This window comes from Primulina tabacum, chromosome 9 (assembly GCF_025594145.1).
Source record: "Primulina tabacum isolate GXHZ01 chromosome 9, ASM2559414v2, whole genome shotgun sequence".
In the NCBI taxonomy this organism is placed as follows: Eukaryota; Viridiplantae; Streptophyta; class Magnoliopsida; order Lamiales; family Gesneriaceae; genus Primulina; species Primulina tabacum.
Genome location: NC_134558.1, coordinates 39,543,978 through 39,567,161, shown reverse-complemented (window position 1 = coordinate 39,567,161; position 23,184 = coordinate 39,543,978). Strand labels below are relative to the sequence as shown.

General features: G+C 32.5%; 2 protein-coding genes across 8 annotated transcripts; both read right to left on the bottom strand.

The window, feature by feature from the left end:
• Window positions 1–2,298: 2,298 nt before the first annotated feature.
• LOC142556101 (very-long-chain aldehyde decarbonylase CER3-like) lies at window positions 2,299–6,053 on the bottom strand. Its single transcript, XM_075667357.1, has 11 exons — window positions 5,896–6,053; window positions 5,566–5,786; window positions 5,238–5,470; window positions 4,855–5,074; window positions 4,471–4,598; window positions 4,068–4,318; window positions 3,750–3,857; window positions 3,222–3,428; window positions 3,001–3,111; window positions 2,679–2,852; window positions 2,299–2,553 (listed from the first exon to the last, which is right to left on the bottom strand). The coding sequence occupies exons 1-11, from the start codon at window positions 6,010–6,012 to the stop codon at window positions 2,398–2,400; spliced, it is 1,926 nt and encodes a 641-aa protein (XP_075523472.1). The 5' UTR covers window positions 6,013–6,053; the 3' UTR covers window positions 2,299–2,397.
• An 8,830-nt stretch (window positions 6,054–14,883) lies between these two features.
• Window positions 14,884–22,747, bottom strand: LOC142556100 (uncharacterized). Of its 7 annotated transcripts, none has more exons than XM_075667353.1 (21): window positions 22,618–22,747; window positions 21,829–22,010; window positions 21,206–21,460; window positions 20,083–20,207; window positions 19,647–19,691; window positions 19,478–19,559; window positions 19,305–19,373; window positions 19,053–19,223; window positions 18,878–18,943; window positions 18,284–18,352; window positions 18,009–18,191; window positions 17,871–17,920; window positions 17,322–17,483; window positions 16,890–16,999; window positions 16,691–16,785; window positions 16,572–16,613; window positions 15,939–16,061; window positions 15,810–15,858; window positions 15,679–15,728; window positions 15,457–15,518; window positions 14,884–15,197 (listed from the first exon to the last, which is right to left on the bottom strand). In XM_075667353.1, the coding sequence occupies exons 2-21, from the start codon at window positions 21,991–21,993 to the stop codon at window positions 15,128–15,130; spliced, it is 2,043 nt and encodes a 680-aa protein (XP_075523468.1). In that variant the 5' UTR covers window positions 21,994–22,010; window positions 22,618–22,747; the 3' UTR covers window positions 14,884–15,127. The 7 variants fall into 7 exon arrangements, 6 of the variants coding, with proteins under 6 accessions (XP_075523468.1, XP_075523466.1, XP_075523467.1 ...); XM_075667351.1 differs by lacking the exon at window positions 22,618–22,747 and adding an exon at window positions 22,141–22,465; XM_075667352.1 differs by lacking the exon at window positions 22,618–22,747 and adding an exon at window positions 22,299–22,465.
• Between the last annotated feature and the right edge of the window lie 437 nt (window positions 22,748–23,184).

The window sequence follows — 23,184 nt, the reverse complement described above, 5'->3', positions numbered from 1 at the left end:
ATGCAAATTTAGAGACGTGGTAATAAGAAAACATGATAATACACGTATAGATATTGAACTTTTTAATCTTTATTACTCAGTTTATATTAAGACACACACTTATATTTATTAATATAATGTTTAATAGAGGTCGTAATCACCAAGAAAAAAGACATTTATTACGTACAGGTCAAATGGAATGAGTGGCGACAGCACATGTTATAAGCTCATGTACTGCGGGCCAGTTACGTTCTTATTTCTCCTTATGTATTGTATCTGGGGAAGATTTTCAATGGAATAATGAACGGCCGCAGCACATGCCAGATTTAGTTCTCATCCTATATGTTCCTGTGAGACTTTGATTTGAGCAATGGCTGATTTTGAAGCTTAGGCGAAATCATACCTTGAACTTAATCTTACGTTTGATGAAACAGTTTAATTTCTAGTATGAGTGTATAATGTGGTATTAATCTTCCGTTTTGTGATGACTTTTAATTTTTTTTAAGACTATGCATTACCTAAATCGACATGTTAATGCTACCAGAAATATGAAATTTGAACTGATCTTGATTGGGTTTTGCCATTTATGATCCTCGAAGGAGCAAAAGAGTACCTTATACTATCGGCGAAACCTGAAAATAGTCGTGCAATCGATTCAAAAAAGAGATCTCACGAAAGTGTCTGATAAGGATCAACGCATACTAAGCAAAGTCAAAGTGGATATTCCTGAAGGAGAGATATTCGGTGTGATAGGGCCGAGTGGCGTCGGAAAGTCAACCTTCCTGCGGGCCCTTCATCGGTTATGGTAGGCATTGGGAGCCCCCTTCTGGCTACGTGTTTCTTGTTGGTGCAGATATCTGTGAGCTTGATGCATGTCATCGACCTACGTCGACAAGTCCGTATACTGTTCCAGCTTCATTAATCTAAGGTAAAACATTTGATTTATGACGCATCTTTCGGAATTTCCTTTGTTATTTTCTTGAGGGTTGGGATATTGTACAAGCAAGGGTGGCATGTTGGTTCGCAGGTGCAGGTGCAGGTGCAGGTGCGGATAACATACAATAGTGTCATGACCATTTAATTGCATTTGTTGAGTCAATCGCATATACATGTATAATGACAATTAATATTGACAAAAAAGTAATCAAATATTAACTAAACAAATACAATAAATATGTTAATTTGAACAAAAAAATATAATATATTTTGGATTCATTCGCTTCTGTTATTTTTTTAATAAATTAACCTTATTTTTTTTATTGTTCGAATGTAAACAAATAATAATCATTATGAATTGTTGATTCATTGCATATATTTATTTAACTAATATAACAACTTGCTTTTTAATGAAATTTTTATAAGTTAATTAGGAGAATAAATTCATTAAGTTTTTAAATTTATGATTATTTGCTATTGTTAATATGAATGTGAGTTAAACGAATTGATTTATAATGATTTAGATAATATTAAATTTACATTCCCATCTCCACTTATTCTTACATTGTATGTATTTAGTATTTAATTTAAGCTATTTATTATTTTACATTTGTTACTATTAAATTTATATTTTCATTTTATTATATATAATTATTGTTCATGAAAAATCAAATATATTTATAATTATTTTAACTAATTCAGTTGTCCAATTGTGAAAATCTCAAAATATCTACATAAATTGAAATACTCCATATGTACACATATTTAAAATTTTAATATCATAAGACATAGATGAAAATTGTATTCTATATTATTTTTATTTTGTATTAATTTTAATTTTTTAACATAATTTATTATTAGGTTAATGGATCAATGATCATGAATATCAAATTAAATGCTAACATCAATCACGATTTAAATTCTATAATAATTATTTATCCTTTTTAATTTCTTTGAATACTCACAAATGATTCACCTTAGTGTAATTATTGTTTAGAGTAATTGTTAATTGCTAAGGACTTAAGATTGAAAAGTTTGATATTTTTTTGAAAATTGCGTCTGAGATCAAACTATAAATTTGAATTGACGTATGTTGTATCATCTATATATTATGCATGTTATTTCATCTCATACAGATCATCTAGTAAAATCACTAGTGTGTGTGCAGTATATATATATACATACACACACACACTCATACAGATCATCTAGTAAAATAACTAATGTTTGTGCAGTATATACATACATATATATATATATATGTATGTATACACTCATACAGATCATCTAGTAAAATCACTAGTGTGTGTGCAGTATATACACACACACACACACTCATACAGATCACCTAGTAAAATAACTAATGTTTGTGCAGTATATACATACATATATATGTATGTGTGTGTGTGTGTATATGTATGTATACACTCATACAGATCATCTAGTAAAATCACTAATGTGTGTGCAGTATATACATGGAGACTATAACGGCTTGAGTCCATGCTTGAGTGCGGCCTCCCACACAATATCAATCTGATCAACATAGATTGCCCCAACTTCATGATGTTTCCACCCTTCAAGAAAATGAACCAACCCACCAGCATGGCAAGCATGAACTATGCCTCGTTCCAATGTATACTACAAATAATAAAAAGAAGAAATAAAGTTAAAAACAAGGCTCGATTTCACATCTAAATTTAAGGTACTTGCCGGGACTTCGTCAGGGAGTTAATTACCTAAAAAGAAGAAATAAAGTTAATTACCTCACATGATCCCAGTCCCTCGACTTCGTCAGGGAGTTTCATTGCGGCAAGCTTCCCATAAGTGCAGTCTCTCCTGAATGGAATAACGGGTGGAACTACAAACTGGTGAAAATGTGTTCCTGATGGAGCCCAATACTGTTCACGTGGCGTTGCCCATTTGCCGATGATCCATGTCTGCAAAAATGCATGATTCAAGTTTTGCCTATGGCTTGTTTGTGTGTATATAGATTGATGGATTTCGCGATACATTTCAGATGGTTCCTCGTTATGTACCACAAACTTGAAGCAGAATGCATGCATAAAATGACGGCAAAATGTTTACCTTACAGTTCTTAGCTGCTTGATGCTTGGTAACCTGTACTAAGTATTTTTGGCACTCCGCTGGTAATTCTTTCTGAATCTTCATGAATCTCTCTGTCGACAGTGTTAGCATCTGCATAAATCGGATGTTTACATAAGTTCTTTCAGTTTTATATGATATTCCATCACATTACGTACAGATTAGAAGAGGACGGCATGAAAATTTTGTAAAGTTTCGCATACCATAACTTTAACCTTGCGTTGAGCAAGATAAAGGGCGATAGCCCTGCCAAGTTTAGAGGTCGCCCCTGTTAAGAAAACCTCATCAACGTCTTGAGGAATCTCATGTAGGATCACTGCAGCCGTCAAGGTGTTCCCATGAACCACTCTGACTTTAAGATCAGGATGCTTCGAAGTAAAGAGTGTTCCACCTCCGTTTAGACCTTCATTCTGGAATTTTCATTTATTTAATTTAAATAGGAAAATAACCACAATATTGGGTAGTAATGATTGCCTTGCATGTGTGGCAGAAAAAATCTACCACCACCAACTGCTACTGTGCTGAAGTAACCCATGTCATTCTCCCAGGAAAAGATGAAACAAGCCTTAAATAAAATGGTAAAATATAGTGTTGGGCTATTGCACTGTATAAATATTTTTGTGGCAAAATTACTGAGTTACATTTGTCCATTGTTAATCTGCCTCTTAAATGAAAAGCAAAAGCAAAAGAAAAAGCAAAAGCGAAAAAAAAAAAAAAAAAACAAATCTTACCTTGTTTAATGCAGCAAGGCTGATGACTTTAACTCCAAGCTTATCAGCCGTGAGGATGGCATCTTCAATATGGTTATTGATGCCATTTGCAGCAAAAGGTAGGAAATACTACAATATTTAACACCGAAAACGTCAGGAGCCACACTTCAATAGAAAAATATGACTGTGATTGGTTGAGGCGAATACAAGGTTCACTTCAAATCTCCGGCTACATATTGTATTCTATCATTTGTCTGTATTATCCAACATACGGACTAGATGTAGTAAAATATAGAGTAGCAAATTTAGCATAAGATTTGATCCATAAAAATAAGATACCTGAAAACCGAATCTTGGCACTGCCCAAGTTTGGTGCAGTTTCCCTCTGAGATTGTAAAAGCTAAACAAGAAAGTCTTTGACTTGGCCCACATGACAAGCATTGCCAAAAATGTACAAGGCCACATTGGAAACAAAAAAAACTTGTTGCTAAAAGGTATCGAGCTAAATGATCGGAAAACAAAGGGTGCGTGCATTGCTGACATCACATCTACAACGTGTGCTAGAAACACAAAATCCGGTACCCTGCTACCTGCGCCATGGCGTCACAGGTATAAACAACTGTTAAAAACCACAGCGTGGATTAAATATGCGAAAGTTATAATATCTACAACCATTAACTATATTCAGAGGAATTTTATAAAAAATTGTTATGGACAACTCTAAAATTTAGAAGAAACTCACTTGTCCTGGAGCAGATTTCTTGATGAGAAGCCCAATATTTTGCATCTATTGTATTCCATAACTTATCATAAAGAGGCATAAAGAGGCAAAAATTAGACCTCATCTCCGTGTGATGAAGGCTGTGGTATCTGCAGAGTCAATGAGCTGATACTTTATTAAGAAAACCAAACTGAGGCACAAACTACCAAAAAACCTTAAGACTAGCTCATGGATAACAATGATTTACACACATGAACAAAATAATTGAACTAATGCCACTTCAACATCAGACACTTGTAAAGCCCCGTGATTGATATTTGAAATTTTGTTAGGGAGACAACTCAAACACTTAGTTTAATTTAGTTATTTCATGTTTCTCAAAGAAAAGAAATAACGAGAACTTACGTTGGTGTGTAGATCAGGTACTTCAGAATAGGGATGGCCTCGAAAAGGCGATGAGGAAATACTTCAACATTGCAGTGTCCCAAACATCGAAGAAAATCGAACAGCAAAAGATAACCATACATCATAGTTATCGATGCATAACCAAGAAAGGCGGTTCCCAAAGTCGGAATCCCCACAACCATACATAGCAACAGCTGCTCCAAGAATGTTGTGTGCCCGGCTGCGCCACCATGAACGAAATACCCATCAAAAGTTTTCACATTTTTTCATTTGTGTCAAATGAAAAATTAAAAAACGTATTGGTGAAATATGAATGATAAAGAAATCCAGTAACACAATAATTATATATCAGTATTGTGAAGAAGACCGGTGTAACTTGGTACCTGTGAAAGGATTAGTAATTTTAGAGCTATGATGCAGCCAATGGTACCGTTGAAATAAATCGGGAGAGTGCAATAATCTGTGCATCCAATAAAACAATGGTTCCGATATTCCTATGTGGAGAATCAGGCAACATAGAACACCCCTCGTGTTCCAGATTGGAAGACTAGCCAAGGAAGGGAAACTCAAGTACAACAATGAAGCCACAATAATTTGAAGAATCAGGAAATTATCCCTGGCACACATATTATCAAGAAACTTAAAGTCATCAACAAGCACAAAAATTGTATCAATAAATAAATAGAAATCTTAAAGAACATGAAGTCGAACCAATGCCACTCCGCATCGATTTGTTTAAAATCCACGCCTCGTTGATCGATTCGCCGCGTACGATTAAGGAAAAGCATATTACTGAAAGTGCTCCATAGCTGATGAACAAGTGCTCTAAGTCCAAACAAGATAAGAATATGCAAGCACCAAGCACCTTTCATCATTTCATCTTTGTAGATAGAATACACGACTTTTGCTATTAAAGGTCCATACAGCAAATACTGTTCCAAGAACAAACTGACAAACAATCAGACCGTGTACTTTTGAAAATATCATACACTAAATATATCATTTTCTAGTCAACAAAAGATCGGGCTTTGAAATACTTGCCTTGAAATTATCCAAATTCTCCCATGGCCAAGGAAAAAATGGAGCATCCCTTTTGTTTGGACTGCAAACTCTCTTGTTTTCTGATGACATCTTTCCCTCTTTTTCTTTTTCAGACATTTCTTGTTGTCTATATATACATATACACAGATAAACAAAAACTGTTAGGGATCGTTTGTACGGGTGATTAGGTGGGTTTATTTTTTTTAACCCATCTAATTACATGTTTGGTAGATCACTCCTCACCCTCTAGGATTATCTCACTCTTAATTCATCCTATTTTTCCAATGTTACCCTTCTCCTAAATCCAAACTAACCGCAGCCGCCGTCGCCGCCCACCCCCGTCGACCGATCGTCGGAACGTCGTTGCCGCCGCCGCTTCCGGCCAGCCACCGTCGACTACCGCCACATAACTTGAAGGGCAATTTTGTCAATTTATCAAAAGATTATTATTTATGTCATCTTTAAAAATCGTACCAAACATAATATTATTTTATCTTTATTTACTTCAATCATTTTTTTTATCATTTCTCTCTTAATGATTTCATTATTTAATCACCCCAACCAAACACAGCCTCAATGATCTCTGAGTGACCCTTCAACCGGCAAGGATAAACTATATATATATATATATATATATACATATATATATATATTGAGAGAGAGAGAGAGGAATTAAAAAAAATTACTCCGATAATATTTCCTCAGTTTATGGGATCCAAGAAAAACATTCAAATTCTGGAACGTGATGGGTAAAAGTCAACGATAATCTTATCATGGATTTGAGTATATAGGTCATAGGTGTCACCTAGAGAGGGGCTGCTTAGACGAAATTTAGATTGTATTCACACTTTGTAAATATAGAGTTTATGCATGCCTACAGTAATAAATGAGATCTTTGAATTCACCTCTCTCGTATTTATAGTACTCGGCATTTTATTTTTTTGTAAAATGTAAAAATGATGTCGTACTTGTCAAATCCATTAAATGCAAGGTAAATGCAAAAAAACTCAGTTTGAAACTTACTAAAGATAAATAAACAAACAAACGATCGGTCGAATCGGTCGACCCCAGTCGGTGTTACATCACACAATAAAGGAAATGAATATGGTTAGAATGTACATGAAGCCATGACAGAGATCGGTGGTGGATTGCAGATTGTAGGTTACGGTTGAGATGTTGATAATGAACTCAATAATCGCTTCCTCTAAAGTTTGGCCAATATTTAGTCTCCATTAAGACAGGAAGGCCCACGAATTATGGAGGGATACGTATCCGATAGAGATGCTTGTCGAATAGTAAAACCGTCCCTACCTCTAGTTTTTAGAATAATTGGTCCTTTACGCACAAACGCATTGCCAAGAAGATCGTGTCAACACTCACAGCCGACTAATAAATATTTCATCACACAAAATCAATGACTTTCCTATTATTCTGAATCCAATGCATACATTCAAAACTCATAATCACACTGTCCAAAATCAATCTATCGGGAATAAAGACGAAACCTGAGCTACAACAATCCGAAATCTATTTGTAATTACACGAGACACAATTTTATAACAAGTATTGCATAGACTGATGTTCCTAAATTCTTTCAGTGACATCAGCTCCCTTACCTTACCTTTGGAATTAAAGTTATAATAGGAGTTGAGTTCCACTCTGAAAGATACCCTTGAGAATTAAGAATCAAGAAGGCATCGGGGTTTTTGAAGATGCATATCAAAGACTGCCCTGCGAACCTCATCCATCGTAAAATACACACAAAGATGATCATTCATATGGCTATTCACCACTTGATGCAGTCGTTGGGGAAAAAATTAAGTTAAAACTCAGCATGTAAAAAGGTCCCAAAAAAAATAATAAACCCATTTATTTATATTTAAAAAAAAAACAAAAATTGTTTTAATTTTTTTGAAACAAAATTCAACGAGTAGCCATTAATTTACTCCCCCATTTCCAATTCGATACCAAAATTTTCAGCAGAGAAGTTGGACGGTTTCTGCTCAATTATAACTTGTTTTTTTCATTACTTGATGATTGCAACACATCACCCAATCTTAAATTCGTATATAGGATTAGTAAGGCATGTTAGTTAATTAATTAAAAATCTTAATGGGGATATTTAAATGTTGCATAGGTTATTAGTTTATTGCAAAAGAATGTTATTATACTACCAGTCCAGTCTACCACCTATATGTAAATGCACAGCACCAAGCTATATGATCTATTATTGTAAAAATGGTAGTTAATTCGAGCATTGAAAATTCAGAATTTAATACATCTAAAAATAAATTGAATAGTGTTTGGCTTACTAAGTAGTATAGCTAGCTTCATTTACTACGTCCTAGGTACATATTTTTTTACAAAAACTCATATTCTCATGGGTCAATTTCGTTATTCAGATTTCCAATCCGGCTTGATCTATAAAAAATATTATCTTTTATGTAAAAAAATGTTACTTTTCTTTGCAAATATAAACTGAGCAACTTATCTGATATAAATATGTGAAATCTTCTTATAGAAGACTTTTGTCTTTTTAAAATTAATCTAGCTAGTGGATTAATAATGCAAAAACAACTTAAATATTTTGTTATAATCCACGAGTTATCTCGATGTAATTTTTGTTTTTTTTATAATAGATGGTGTATGATCTTATTTCAGAATACTGAAACCTGATTAAGAGTTAGAAATCATAAGAATTGGAATACCATAAATATTTGTTATTATTATTGTTGTTATTTGATGATGTGAGAACACGTAGTCATTTTAGGTGCATATTGAATAAACTCTGGGCCTAGTCAGGTAAACTACATTGAACAAATCTTGTGTGATAAATTCGTTCGAGAAAGTGTTGGTAGTTGCTAAATATTTATTACTTAATTTATCATAAGTGTGAATAAGACGATTCGAGTCGATGAGATGCTAATTTAGGACATTTTGGAGTCAATAAACTCCACCTGTAATGTTAAATTTCATGCATTTATTAAAATTTTGCTCTGAAGATAACATGAAATCACCGATGGAGCAAAATTAACTCAATTCATGTATAGTGGATTTGACCGCCTAATTAAGTGACAATAACCACTACTGGCCAACACAACAACTGATAACCATTTGCCTAACGCGTGTTTTCTAGATGATCACCAACTAATCCGACAAGTCCTCGATATTTTTAACGTACTGCCACATAGGTATGTTTATCGGTTCCATCGAACTGGTTCTGGACCGGTTCCAAGTTTCCAAACCCAAGACCGGTTCGACTGTTAATAAACCAGTTCTGATTTGGATCGAACCGGTTCCGAACTCTAATTTATTATATTTTAATGTATAATTAAAATTAGTAATATTAATGGACAATTTTTTATTTAGCATTTTGATGGCAAATAATTGTGATTGCAAATAATTGTGATTTCGTTTTTTATTTTTATTTTTTTAAAAAAAATTCGAACCAAAACCGGATCCGGATCAATTTTCGGATCTGGTTCCGGAACCTAATTTGGTCGGTTTTTTTATTTGAACCGGTCAACTCTATTTATATGCGATTTTGGACCGGTTCTGGTTCCGGTTTTTAGGGGTCGGTTCGTGTCGAAACAACCAATAAGCATGCCTACTACCACATCGTGCTCATTTGGTGAACACAGAAATTGGTTTGTTTTGACTCAATTTTTTTCAATACTAGTAATTGACATTGTCAAGTCAAGCGCTCCGCTCCCACTCACCAACAATTCTATGAACTTTACAGCATCCGAAACTGTGGCCAGGCACATCAGAAAAGGTCTCAGTACCATAATAAGTTGCATCAACACATCCTATTCGAATTCCATATGAATATACATACATATATATATATATATATATATTATATTACTATTATAAATATATGAGTTGAATTGTGAATTTACATCTATGTCATTATCTTAATTAATACATGTCTTTTTGGTTGTTTTGTTTTCATTATAAATATATGATTTGAATTGTGGATTTACATCTAAAGTTGAATTGTGAATTTACATCTATGTCCTTATCTTAATTAATACATGTCTTTTTGGTTGTTTTGTTTTCATTATAAATATATAATTTGAATTGTGGATTTACATCTAGAGTTGAATTGTGAATTTACATCTATGTCCTTATCTTAATTAATACATGTCTTTTTGGTTGTTTTGTTTTCATTATAAATATATGATTTGAATTGTGGATTTACATCTAGAGTTGAATTGTGAATTTACATCTATGTCCTTATCTTAATTAATACATGTCTTTTTGGTTGTTTTGTTTTCATTATAAATATATGATTTGAATTGTGAATTTACATCTATGTCCTTAAGAATATATGAGTTGAATTGTGAATTTACATCTATGTCCTTATCTTAATTAATACATGTCTCTTTGGTTGTTTTGTTTTCATTTTTTAATTAATAAATTTATTACTCTATTACCACTATAAATATAGGAGTTGAATATTCATTAATACATGTCTCTTTAGTTGTTTTGTTTTCATTTATTAATTAAGAATCTAAGCTAAATTGAAGAAAAACAAAATTTTACATCCATTTTTTGTGATGAAATTTGCAATCCATTTTTAAAAAATACTTATATATATAATGAATTTCAAAATGATAAAAATAATAAATATACGTTTTTGTTTGTTTTTTCATAGCTATTAAATGACTTCTAAAATAAATTAAGAAAAATGAAATGTAGCTCCCATTTTTTAGATGAAAAATTTAGCTACCATTTTTTAGAGTGTCATTTAAATTTATCTTCCATTTTTTGGAACTGTTTTTCATAGTTATTAATGGCTTCTAAAATAAATTGAAGAAAAATAAAATTTAGCTACCATTTTTTAGAATGAAAAATTTAGTTATCATGTCCAGCCCACTTGTGATATTGTCCGCTTTGGCCCGAAGACCTCGCGGCTTTAAAACGCGTCACAAGGGGTTGCTACTCGCTCATTTAAATGCCCAACATCTCTCCCGTTGTTTAGCGATGTGGGATTTCACCTAAGGGGCCTTCTCACTCCCCTTTCGGGACTCAGCGTGCTCGCTAGGGATGTAATCGAGTCGAGCCGAGCCTAGCCGAACTCTTGAATGTTTGAGTTTGGTTCGTTTACAATTGAACCGAGCTCGAGCTTTATTTAACGAATAAATGCATGGCTCACGAGCTTATTCAAGCCTTTATCGAGCCTAAACAAGCTTAATAAGTAAGAATTATACATTTAAATTTTCATTAAATTAATAAAAAGTAAATTATATATTTAAAGAAAAATATATTATTCTTATTAAAATTTGTAAATTTATTATAATAAATAAATTTAATAGATTTTTCTATATATTTCATAAATAATATGCAAAATCAATAAATCAAATATCAAAACCAATATATTTTCATCTACAAGATTACTCATGAACTTACCAACGAACATGTTCCTTGAGTTTGGTTTGTTTATCTTAACGAGCCTCATTAAACGAGCTCAAACGAGCTTTTATCGAATCGAGATTCGAATAGCTCACAAACGGTTTGGTTCGTTTACATCCCTAGTGCTCGTTGAGGTTTGCCCCACCATCCCAAACTCACATGGAGTCGCTCTGATACCAAATGTCACGGCCCAACCCACTTGTGATATTGTCCGTTTTGGCCCGAGGGCCTTACGGCTTTAAAACGCGTCACAAGGGGTTGCTACTCGCTCATTTAAATGCCCAGCATCTCTCCCATTGTTTAACGATGTGAGATTTCGCCTAGAGTTTTTGTAGTGTCATTTAAATTTATCTTCCATTTTTTGGAACTACATTTTCACTCCATTTTTAAAAATATATATATATATCTTTAATAAAATTTTAAATAATAGTAATAATCCAATTTTAAAAAAAAACTTATATTTTTAATGAAATTCAAAATGATAACAATAATAAATATATTTTTTTTGGTTTTTCCTAGCTACTACTATTATTATTATTACGACTCTAAATATATGACTTTAAATTGTGAATTTACATCTATGTTTTTATGTTCATGAAATTATATCCATATGTCACTGTATTTGTTTTTCCATCTATTAATTAATAAAATCTAAATTAAATTGAAGAAAAATAAAATTTAGCCTCCATTTTTTGTGATGAAATTTTCACTCCATTTTTAAAAAAAATTATATCTTTAATGAAATTCACAATGATAACAATAATAAATATATGTTTTTTGTTTTTTTTTTCTTAGCCATTAATGACTTTTAAAATAAATTGAAGAAAAATGAATTTTAACTATCGTTTTTTAAATGAAAAATTTAGCTACAATTTTTTAGAATGAAAAATTTAGCTAACATTTTTCAGAATGAAATTTAAATTTACCTTCCATTTTTTGGAATGAAATTTGCACTCAATTTTTTTAAAAATATATATATATATCTTTAATAAAATTTAAAATAATAGTAATAATATATATATTTTTTGGTTTGTTCTCACATCTACTAGTGAATTCTAAAATAAATTTCAGTCACCACGTGTTAGAATGAAATTTACACTCTATGTTTTTTCTTTAAAAAAAACAATATATATAATGAAATTTAAAATAAATAAAAGAATAATAAAATTTATGTTCCATTTTTTTAAAAAATTGAATTATATTCTTATATTTAAAATATTTATTTTTGTTTTATTTATCTCTGTTTTTTTTTTTGTGAACTCTATCTTTATTTTTTTAGGATGTCTTTTTGTTTGATTTATATTTTTTCATTAATTAATAAATTTTAAAATAAATAGAATAAAAATGAAGTTTATGTTTTTGTTCAAAATTTTATAGTTATCCAATTTTTGAGTAAATCTTATGTAAGACGGTATCAAATTGATATATCTCTAAGACGAGTCGACATTTTTTATCAACTAATGTTAATGCATTTTAAAATAAATCGAAGAAAGATGAATTTTACACTATTCTTCAAAATTTTATAGTTCTCCAATTTTTGAGTAGGTTTTCTGTGAGACGGTTTCATTGATATATATCCTAATACGGGTCGACCCAATCATTCCCAGAATTAAAAACCATATTTTTCATGATTCAGGTCGGATTGGAGACATGTTTTACAAAATTGACCCACGAAACAGCTTCATATGAGTTTCTGTGACAATTTTATTTTTAACTTAAGTGAATTAACATCCATAAATAACGTAAATTGTTTGAATTTACATGTATGTCCTTATTTTCGTTAGATAGTATTAATAAATACATGTTTTTTTTTCAGTCATTGATGAATTTTAAAATCAATTAAAGAAAACTGAAATTTTATTTTGGAATAAGATTTACATTATTTTTTTAAAAAATAATTATATTTTTAATGAAATTTAAAACAAACGACACAATGTCAGCAATACGCACAAGAACTTCCTAAGACTTCATCCATCTTAGTACTGCTCTCACTCGTGCATGCTTAACCCAATAAAACTAAATAATAATGAAAGATTAATAGTTTAGTTCAAACATTCTTTGATCTTCAGGTCAAATGTTATATTTGTTACCCAAGACAAGACTTTTATTTCTTATAATTGTGATGTACCGTGCAAAGTCATATACAAAGCTAATTGCAAACATAATGAGAATTGCACTGACTTGAGTGTCAATGGGCCAAACCGTAAAACTTTATGCATAACAGACCCAAATAATTATTTGGTGCCATGAGAGAACACTTCAAAAGAATTGAAATGAGCTTAAATTGATTTTATCTGTAATAATTACTTTTATTTACATCAAAGTGATAGAAAATGATCAGGAATAAGAAAGAATTCAAATCCTTTTTATGTGAAACAAATTATTCTTACATCTATAATTACTTAAAATGATTTATAAGATTTTACTTATGTTTTTTAAATATTTTTTTTTGCTCGAAAAATACTTTTTTTTAAAATATTACAATTATCTTCATGTTTTATGTCCTGTTAAATTTCTTTCGGCAAATACTTGTAGAACTTGTAGCTAATTTTTCAATGACGCGATTTATGTATAGATCTTTATAATTTCAAAATATATCATGAGAAATTTAAAAATTACGGTTGTTGTATGTTTCACACGTGCAACGCACGTACATGTCTTCTAGTGTGTGTATGTGTGTGTTATGGCGCATGAGATGGACATCCAGCTGACTATGCGCCACCGAAAATCGAATTGGCAAGGAAGCGTATGGATGGATGCAATCAGAATTATTTGATCAAACAATCGAGAATGGAAGGATCATATTGAAGTATGTGTTGATGAATTGAATATCATATCTATCTTTAGCTAGCCTTTGCTTGCTGTTGGGTTGGTGCTGCACATGGATTTATCTAAATGGGTGTCTTGGAAATTGGAATATCTGGTTGGACCTTAATCAGTCCTCCGTTCCAAAGCTCGACATATCTGGGTTTGTAATGCAACTTGGCCACTTTTTCTTCGGTGCGCGCCCCTCCTCCAAGTTGTGATAAGGTTCATTCGCAAATTAATATCCTCTTATTGTTATTATTATTATCATTATTATAAGTATGCCTCTCATAGACGATTACACATAACTTTATTCGTGAGATGAATCGCTCATAATTACAATAAAAATAATATTTTTGACATAAAACGTAATACTTATTCATGATGAGTGACCCAAATATAAAATATATCTCACAAGATTCACCCATGAAACTGTCTTACAAGAGTGTTTGTGTATTATTATTATAACAAATGAAGGGGACCCTACACGCTATTTCTTTATAATAATTTAAAGCAGAGCGGTACCAGTATGGTTCAATTTCAGAAACTAATGTTTAATTAAACCTTTTATCATCGTTATAGGGAGAAATAGATGAAACACGTAACATGTTTTATAACTTAACAAAATAATATGCATACCAAGACAATTATGAGTTTTAAAACTATTTGTAGTTTTCTTTAATAATAGAGATGTATTAGAGAAATTACATTTTTCATACTTGTACTTTACCACTGAAAAGAACATAAACAAATTTCATGTAAAAATATACCAAGTTGATGCACCTCATCAAAACATACGGCCTGTTGTCAGTAGATGTAAACGATGCATACCAAACTGCCCACAAATGCCCATTTTCGAACTCATGTCCGTGGCTATAGCTTGTATTCGTACACAATAAATGAATAGCATATATGTTAAACGTGGTTTCCAAATAGTAACTATCTGTATTTTGAGCCATACCCATACCAAACCGAAAGGAATTATATGTATCAAGAAACAAATCCAAATTTAACTCATGAAGTTGACCTGTGCATTCTCAGCTTTGTACTTTTGAAGCTCTTCTTGGGCACAAATGAGCCTGCACAAAAAGAATATGAGTTTCTTTATGTCAAGTTGGTTAATCATAAGCTCTTAGTATGTGGAGTCAAGAATCAATTTAGGTACGGTTTCATACATTCCCCCTTTTTGTTTTCTTTATTTGTACCTAGACAAGCGAATCTTGTTCTTGTAAGAAATTCAAATATGATCTCTTAAGCTTGTCAATTATCTATATCCAATGGACATACATATAAGGAAGCATGATCATCAAACATGAGGTTTTTGGTGGTTATAAATACCTCCATTGCAAATCAGATATCTCGCGGAGTAATTCTTTTTCCCTGTCATGAGCTGCCTCTGACTGCAAAAACAGAATCCAATGAACGGAATCTGGGCATAAGTAGCTAGTGGAAACTAATGGGGCCATTTTCACACTCAAGTTTTTTTTCCCAAAGGAAAAAGACATGTTTAAAGTTTAAGAAGTTATAGTGAATTCATATAAACACTGTACTTTTGCATACCGGCAAAGATTTATCTGTCACAGTTGTATTCATTGGCATGCTGCCTCCATCTACAAAGAGGACTAGTCAAATGAAGTACTAAGAATAGACATATAAAATTACGTTATTTCCAGATTCATTATACTGGTTACCCGTAGAATCAGCAACAACTATTTGCTTCAAAAGATTAAGAATGCAATCCTATCAAGAAAAACATAAATACGTAAATAAATTTTTTTAGAAGAACATCTCGATACAATGTTATTTTTCAGATGAATTACCCTTTGAGAAATATTCGTCTGTAAAACAGAGTGCAGCATAGGAAAAATGGCATGACCAAGAGGACTTGATGGTGTAGCATCAGAAGGAAATGGTAAAGGACTAGCAGGATGTTGATTGATCACCTAAAAATCGACACAAGTGGAAATGTGATTAGGAAGGACATATAATCATGCGGAAACTATAATTACACACATCAGGTTTTCGAGCAAAGAACTCAATATGCTGTTTTAACACCTGCCGAAATTTTTCATTTCTAAGTTAGAATAATTGCTCCTACAAAGATAGTGATCTTAACGTGGCGCTTGTCCGTTGTAAGGTTTAAAAGTTTTGAATTATACCGTTACTATCAATTATAACTTTCAATAAAGCGATCATACATAATCCATCAATTTATAAACAATTTTTTATCTGTTCAATGTTTTATATTTAAACAGTGATAGAAGTTATTTCTGTGTTATTGAAGAATTTGATTCAACATCAAAGAATATTTCCTTTTATCAGAGAAGTAATATTAGCATATTTAAGTTGTCAAAAAAGTTGTTTTGTCACTTTGTAAAAAGATCTAAAGAAATATCAAGTAAATAGCTTGGAAGAGAATATTTATGTTACATTGACACAGATTTGTAACCAACCTGCATACTGTAGCTTTTCTGTAGTGTTGGAGAGGGAACCACCTGTGGAATAAGTTAATTAATCTGAAGCAAATGTAAGCACAATCACATACAAGTTACAAGAGGACCAGAATAACAACCTTTTCCACATCAACATTTTCTGATGTAACCTTAAATCGTCCTTTTTGCTGAACCATTGCACATTTCGCCTTCTCATCAAGGTCATCAACACTAGCTGCATTCAAAATCCGCAGTCAAGCAAGAATGTTATAATTTTAAATACTTGAAAAGCTCATTTCTGTCATAATGAGAAGTTCTGAAATATAGGGCACCTCTTACTTGATGTTTTTAAGCCTTTGGATGAAATTTCTGAATGCCCATTATCCGTTGTTTGCTGACTGGAAACTCCACCAGTTGACAAAACTTGTGATTGGTTTTGGGCTTTACCTCTAAGAATAACAGAGTAAAAAATGTCAAGGTAATGAGGGAAACATTGAAAACATGCAATAAGAAACTATTTGTGTAATTAGATCTACATATGTGAATAATTGTAACTTTTTCAACCAGATGGTAGAAATTTACGTTTGAGGAAATTAAAAATTTCTCTAGACATATTTTAACTAAACAAAAAAATTAATAAATTACTCTGCCCACTTCAAAAGCGAAGCACTGAATCCTTGAAGCATATAGAGAGAACAAATGAATGACATGATGTATAAAGAACAGTATCGCTGGTTGTCAGGACGAGTGAATAAGCGAATTAAAATGTACCCCATATGAGAACTTGTAGGAGCCGCATCTGATAAAGGTCTATTTATATTGGACAAAAGTTTTTCCGACAGGTTTTCATTTTCATGAGATGCACTTGATTTTAACTGCTCAGTCGTTGAACCCAGGGAATTCAGATCATCATCGGCCTTTTCATCTTTGACTCTAAAGGGAAAAAAAATGATTTTCATAAGCACATGCAATCATATTCATTTTCAAGATCAGAATTATGAGAACGACAAAGAATGGCCCAGTAACAGATAACCGCTAGATAAGAGCAGTTCAATAAAGTGATGGAGTTGCAATATTGTGAGCTTTATACAATGGGAGAGACATCATATGCAGGACTATGTATATTCTTGGCACAATAAAACAGGAAACATATGAACTATCCAATGTCTGAACATTACAAAACAAAACAAAAAGTTGAATATTAGAAAATGAAAACGCAAATAAGCAGTATGAAAATAATTCATGCTGCTATGCTATCCTGTATAAACATGATATAAAGGAAACGGTTATCATATTATGATTATGATTATGAAGACATACGTGTTAGATTTGGAGTCAACTATTGAAAGAGAAGCATGAACATTATCGTCCTGCAAAAAGCTATGAACTTAGAACCTTGATGCCAAAAAGATATCCAGGAGTAATTTTTTCCAAAACCACATTATGGCATAAACATACTGAATCTGCAGCATCAGAATATCCACTTGAAAAGGATGACTGGTGTTGAAGTTGTGAAACTTGTTTAGACAAAGACGACTGATGTTGAAGTTGTGAAGCTTGCTTAGACAGAGACATCTGATGCTGAAGTTGTTTGCTTTGCATATCTACATCTTTTTCTGCTATAACATCATCATCCTGAATCTGAAAGCATGAGATATCGTATATGTATTCACCAGGTAACTAATTGTATCGATTTAATCATATTAGTAAACAAAATTCAAAATATTGAATACCAATGACGCTTGTGCTTTCATATCATCAAGGTTGAAGTTCCAACCACTAATCCCACGTTTATATTCATTCTGCAGATGTTTGTGAACAAATTTAAAAAAAAACTTGCAACAAACACCAAGTACAAAAAAGTTGAATTCCCACATTATCTTTTAACACAAGGGCCAGATTTTCTTCAAATGAAAGACCTTCTATACACTTGTCAAGGAATTGCATCCATCTCGCTAAAACTATGGGTAGATTTACAATCAACTTCGCATATCAAAGTTATTAAAAAAATCTTATATCAGGTGTCAGGTATTGATTGTAAGTTGTAACCTATTTGATTGGAAAATATGTTGTTTGAAAAAAGGACACAGGAGAAATAATTGGGGCTGCAAAAGTAAACATCATTTCAAAAAAGGGTGATTGCTAGAAGGAAATATTATAAGCTAGGTATATATTTTTATGGAGTCTCGTTGCTTCAAAGTATGAAGTTAAGTTCAGATAATATACATGTACATAAACTGCTATAAATATCAAACAAATAATCAGCTGTAGAGATTGGGTTCATCAAAATGTCATTGTTACCGAGGGGCAAGGACGTGGAATCAAACCTGTGATATTTCTTCTTTCTGCCCATCTGGAATTTTCTTTTGTGCAAGCATGTCTTCCTCCTTTCTCTAAACATATCACACTTTTTTTCGATTTAGAATATGATCACATAGAAAAATATGATGATGATGACAGCTATGAAGTATTATTTTGGCATGGTGTTATAAAATAACAGACCTTTAATGCTTGAAGACGATCACCGAGAGTTGGCAACCCTTCTATAAGAGTTCTAGAAATATAGTCATTGGATCTTGCTTGCTTGAAAAAAGAATGCCTCATTAACTTTTTTGCAGAAGGCCTTTTTAAAGGATCTTTAACCAAACAACTAGCAATCATCTGCTTAAAGGACTGGAAACGCAAATATACACATAAAACATGTAAAAAAATGTTTCATTGATAACTAATCAGACATGATTTTCACTAATATACCTTTGAGAATTTTTTGTCGCTCTCATAATCCAGACCTGGGGGTGCATTTTGCAAGGTCATGAGCAATACCTATAAAAACAAACCATACTGTGAATATTCTTGAATCAAAAGATAACCTGCTTACCAAAGGGCTCCCCATGTTGAAAGAAAACCCTTCTTAAATCAATAAAGACCTTCATTGGAGGGTATTTTGAGAAAGGGGCATGACCATGGGCAAGCTCCAAAGCGGTTATGCCAAAAGACCAAATATCAGCTCTGTAAAACATTTACCCTTTTAAGTAAGAAAAATTCCATATCTTTGGTTATTATAGCAACTGTAGAATGCAAAACTTATTCACTGACTTGAAGTCATAACCATGCAATTGTTCCATGACTTCTGGAGCCATCCTACACAAGTACAAAATTCACTCCCATAATACAGACACAAAAATGACAAATGGTGAAAGTGCAAGCTCAGATTGAACTCTATGACGAGCAACATCCTTCAAACAATGTAAATTTCATCAACTCAAGCTTATCTGTCAGTTTGATGTTGCCACTGACAGTCACTGACAGTTGCACAAGTATAGTGGAATGGGGTTAAAAGTTCTAAATTCCAAGGAATAGGTTTTGTTTTGCCTGTATGTGCATATTGTCAAATATTATCCTATCAATTTATGTGTTGTCAATCTTGTCTGGTGCAAATAAAATTCAGATACCGGACCAACATAAAAAAATACATTACCAAGAGTCCTAGTAAGAGGAAATGTATAGAACACCAAATCATTTTTACTCATACCAGCAAGGAGTGCCCACAAATGTATTTCTCATACGTTGTCTATCACCAGAATCAAACAAGCAGGCAGAAACACCAAAATCCCCGAGTTTGATACCACCGCGAGCATCAATCAGAATATTACCAGCCTGAGAGAATGCAATCAAATAAGTAACGCGTAACATTCACATGATAAAAAGATATATTGTGCACTATCTTAACGGCCATGTCAATGGCTTGGTGCTAATTTATTGTGATGGTACTAAACAAGTGCCCAATCTATCAGGGATGCTCATGATAACACAGGCTCTCAGCTCAAAAGAATTCTTATTTGCATATTCTATTAACTTTTTGACATTTTGGACAAGAAAATGCTATATCTCATTACACACGAGAGTTTTTCATGACACCATTTTAAAGAGGAAATGTCCTTTGTATAACCTCAGAATAACTTGAAGGGAACCTGGTTTGGATGATGATGGGATCCCTAGAGTTGAAAACCGGCTGACACATGCCCTGACATTTTTTGTGAAGAAACTCATACTAGCCATAAAAAACAGAGAACAAATTTTAATACTAAAGGAGCAGACTGAATTAATAACACAAGGTTTTTCCTCAAAACCCTTGAATGTTGCACTTGAACAATATTATTGTTATCATTAACAGAAGGGGACGTTATGACTTGGAGAGAAAAAAACAAGACTAAGAAATGGCTAGCCGCGATCAATATTTTCATATCCTTATCCTTAGTGAAACAGAAAAATAATGACTCGCGTTCTCATTTCACTAGAACCTATGCAAAAATAATGACTCGCGTTCTCATTTCACTAGAACCTATGCAACAACCACCTATGAAAACATGGAAGCTACTGAGCACTACGTTAATCTAGTCCCTCGAGATACAAGACATGATCCAGTGTCTCTAACATGTCTTATCATGAGCTGGAAGTATCCTTTTCATTAAACCTTTTTTGAAACTCTTTTTCGTAAATAAACGGCAAAGATCTCATATTGAATGGCAGTTAAAAGTTTAAGCTATTAAAGAGATTAGTCTTAGACATTTAAAGTTCTTATTTCCAACTGCACCTAAAAAATAGGCATTTAAGAGTAGATTGTATTTGAGACAATTAAACAAACATCTACTCACCTTGACATCACGATGAATATGGCCATGTTGATGAAGATATTCCAAGCCCTTCAACACCTCGCGTAAAATGGTAGCAATAACTGCCTCCTCAAAACCATTTGGATGTGCAGCCTTCAATATGTGAAGGCAAGAACCTCCAGCCATGAAAGGCATGACAACCCACAGAGTGTGATCGATAACGAAAGAGCAGTGTGATTTAAGAACATTGGGGTGGTCAACTAGGACCATTGTCTGTGCTTCCCGTGAAACATTATTCTGGATGTAAATGCCAGAACTGAATAAGAAAATTGTTTTGCTAAAGTTTCAGGATACAGGATCAATCATCATTCATTTAGAATGATAAGTTTAAGCAGATAAGAACATATTCAGTGATGTCTTACAAGCAACTAAGTGAAATTGCCTCTAATAGAAGTATAGAACTGATAAAATTGATCAGATTAGCTCTTGGTGAAAGCATCATAGCATAAATAAAAATAGAACTTCGATTATTAAACAAAACACTATTTAAAATCACAAGGAAAACACCTTAAACAGGTATCATAAACATTTAAAATTCATGAGTCTTCATCCATAGGAATAGTATACATAGATAGTAGCCATAGTTTGGCAAAGAGATGAATTACCAGATCACAATTAGCCCGTTCAAAATCCAGAATTTTGATGGCAACTATCTCATTCAGTGTGTTGCACAGCGCCCTATGAACCGAGGCACTGACACCATTCCCAATCTCCTCAAACAGAAGATAATGCTCTGCTCCAATTGGATATTTCTTCTTCTCCTTCTCCATTGAACTCAAACCTCAATCTACAATCAAAACACTCACGTAAATACAAATCAACCCCAAAGCACAACCTCGAAGCTCGATACATACATAACTACGCCTATCTGGTCGTCCTAGAATCCTAAATTCATCAAAAAAAAAAAAAAAATAAACCTGACTTCTAGACCCACGCAAACAGACTCGTTGGAATTCAAAAATTCTTAGAGAATTTCCTCATCATCATCGGTTGCGTGGATGGATAAACCCAGAACCATCCTACGTTCGAAATTTCATGAACAAACAAACACAAAACGAAAAACCCAAAAACAAACATGCGAAGATACGTTGAATTCAATCTTTCTTTGCGATTTTGCTCCTTTTCATCTGTTGCATGTGATATCAACCAAGAGTGTGAATAAATGCAGAACCATCCTAGAATCCAAAATTCATCAACAAATTAAACCGATTCCAAAAACCCAGAACAGAATAACGTAAAAACTCAAACTTTATTCGATATTTTCCTGCTCTTCATCCCTTGCATGTGATGCTAACAGGCAATAATAGTACATTAATAAATGCAGGAAAAGAATCACGGGGAATGATGACACAATAAATAAAAAAGAGAACTTGAAAACAGATAGTGGCAGAAACCTGAAATCGAGGGAGTTGAACGTCGATTGATATAAAGATATATACGTATCTACATAGAGGAGAGATCAATAGCATCGTGGGTGAAAAATGGAAGGGAGAGAATTTCGCAACCTATTACGTTCGTATTCAGCCTCTTACACTTCTTATGTTATTTTTTTTATTTTACGTACGCATGTTTTTAGGTGGATTGTTTTTTCATGTATATATTGAAAAGATTTTTTTTACAATTTTGTTATGTTTTTCATCTATGGTGTTCTTCCTTAAGAAGTGATATCTATTTATTGAATCCGACAAAATATATCAAAATTATATGTTTATTAGATGAGTGTCAATCATAGATATAAAAATTGATATGACTAGTGCACGACATAACAAAATTATTATTATTATTATAATATATTTGTAAATATCTGTTCTCTATCAAAAATTTGTAAGATATATGTATATTTATAAAATTATATTGACAAAAACTTGTGTGAGACGGTTTCACAGGTTGTATTTTGTGAGTCGGATCTCTTATTTGGGTCATCCATGAAAAAGTATTATTTTTTATGCTAAGAATATTAC

What these genes read in the sequence shown, in the direction of transcription:
- LOC142556101 (XM_075667357.1), bottom strand. Translation starts at nt 6,012, where the DNA reads ATGTCTGAAAAAGAAAAAGAGGGAAAGATGTCATCAGAAAACAAGAGA. An exon ending in AGAATTTGGATAATTTCAAG is followed by an intron (nt 5,787 to 5,895) that starts GCAAGTATTTCA and finishes TTCTTGGAACAG; the next exon opens with TATTTGCTGTATGGACCTTT. An exon ending in ATCGATGCGGAGTGGCATTG is followed by an intron (nt 5,471 to 5,565) that starts GTTCGACTTCAT and finishes TATGTGTGCCAG; the next exon opens with GGATAATTTCCTGATTCTTC.
- LOC142556100 (XM_075667353.1), bottom strand. Translation starts at nt 21,993, where the DNA reads ATGGAGAAGGAGAAGAAGAAATATCCAATTGGAGCAGAGCATTATCTT. An exon ending in AGAAAAGCTACAGTATGCAG is followed by an intron (nt 16,062 to 16,571) that starts GTTGGTTACAAA and finishes GTCGATTTTTAG; the next exon opens with GTGATCAATCAACATCCTGC. An exon ending in ATATCTGATTTGCAATGGAG is followed by an intron (nt 15,198 to 15,456) that starts GTATTTATAACC and finishes CTTTTTGTGCAG; the next exon opens with GCTCATTTGTGCCCAAGAAG.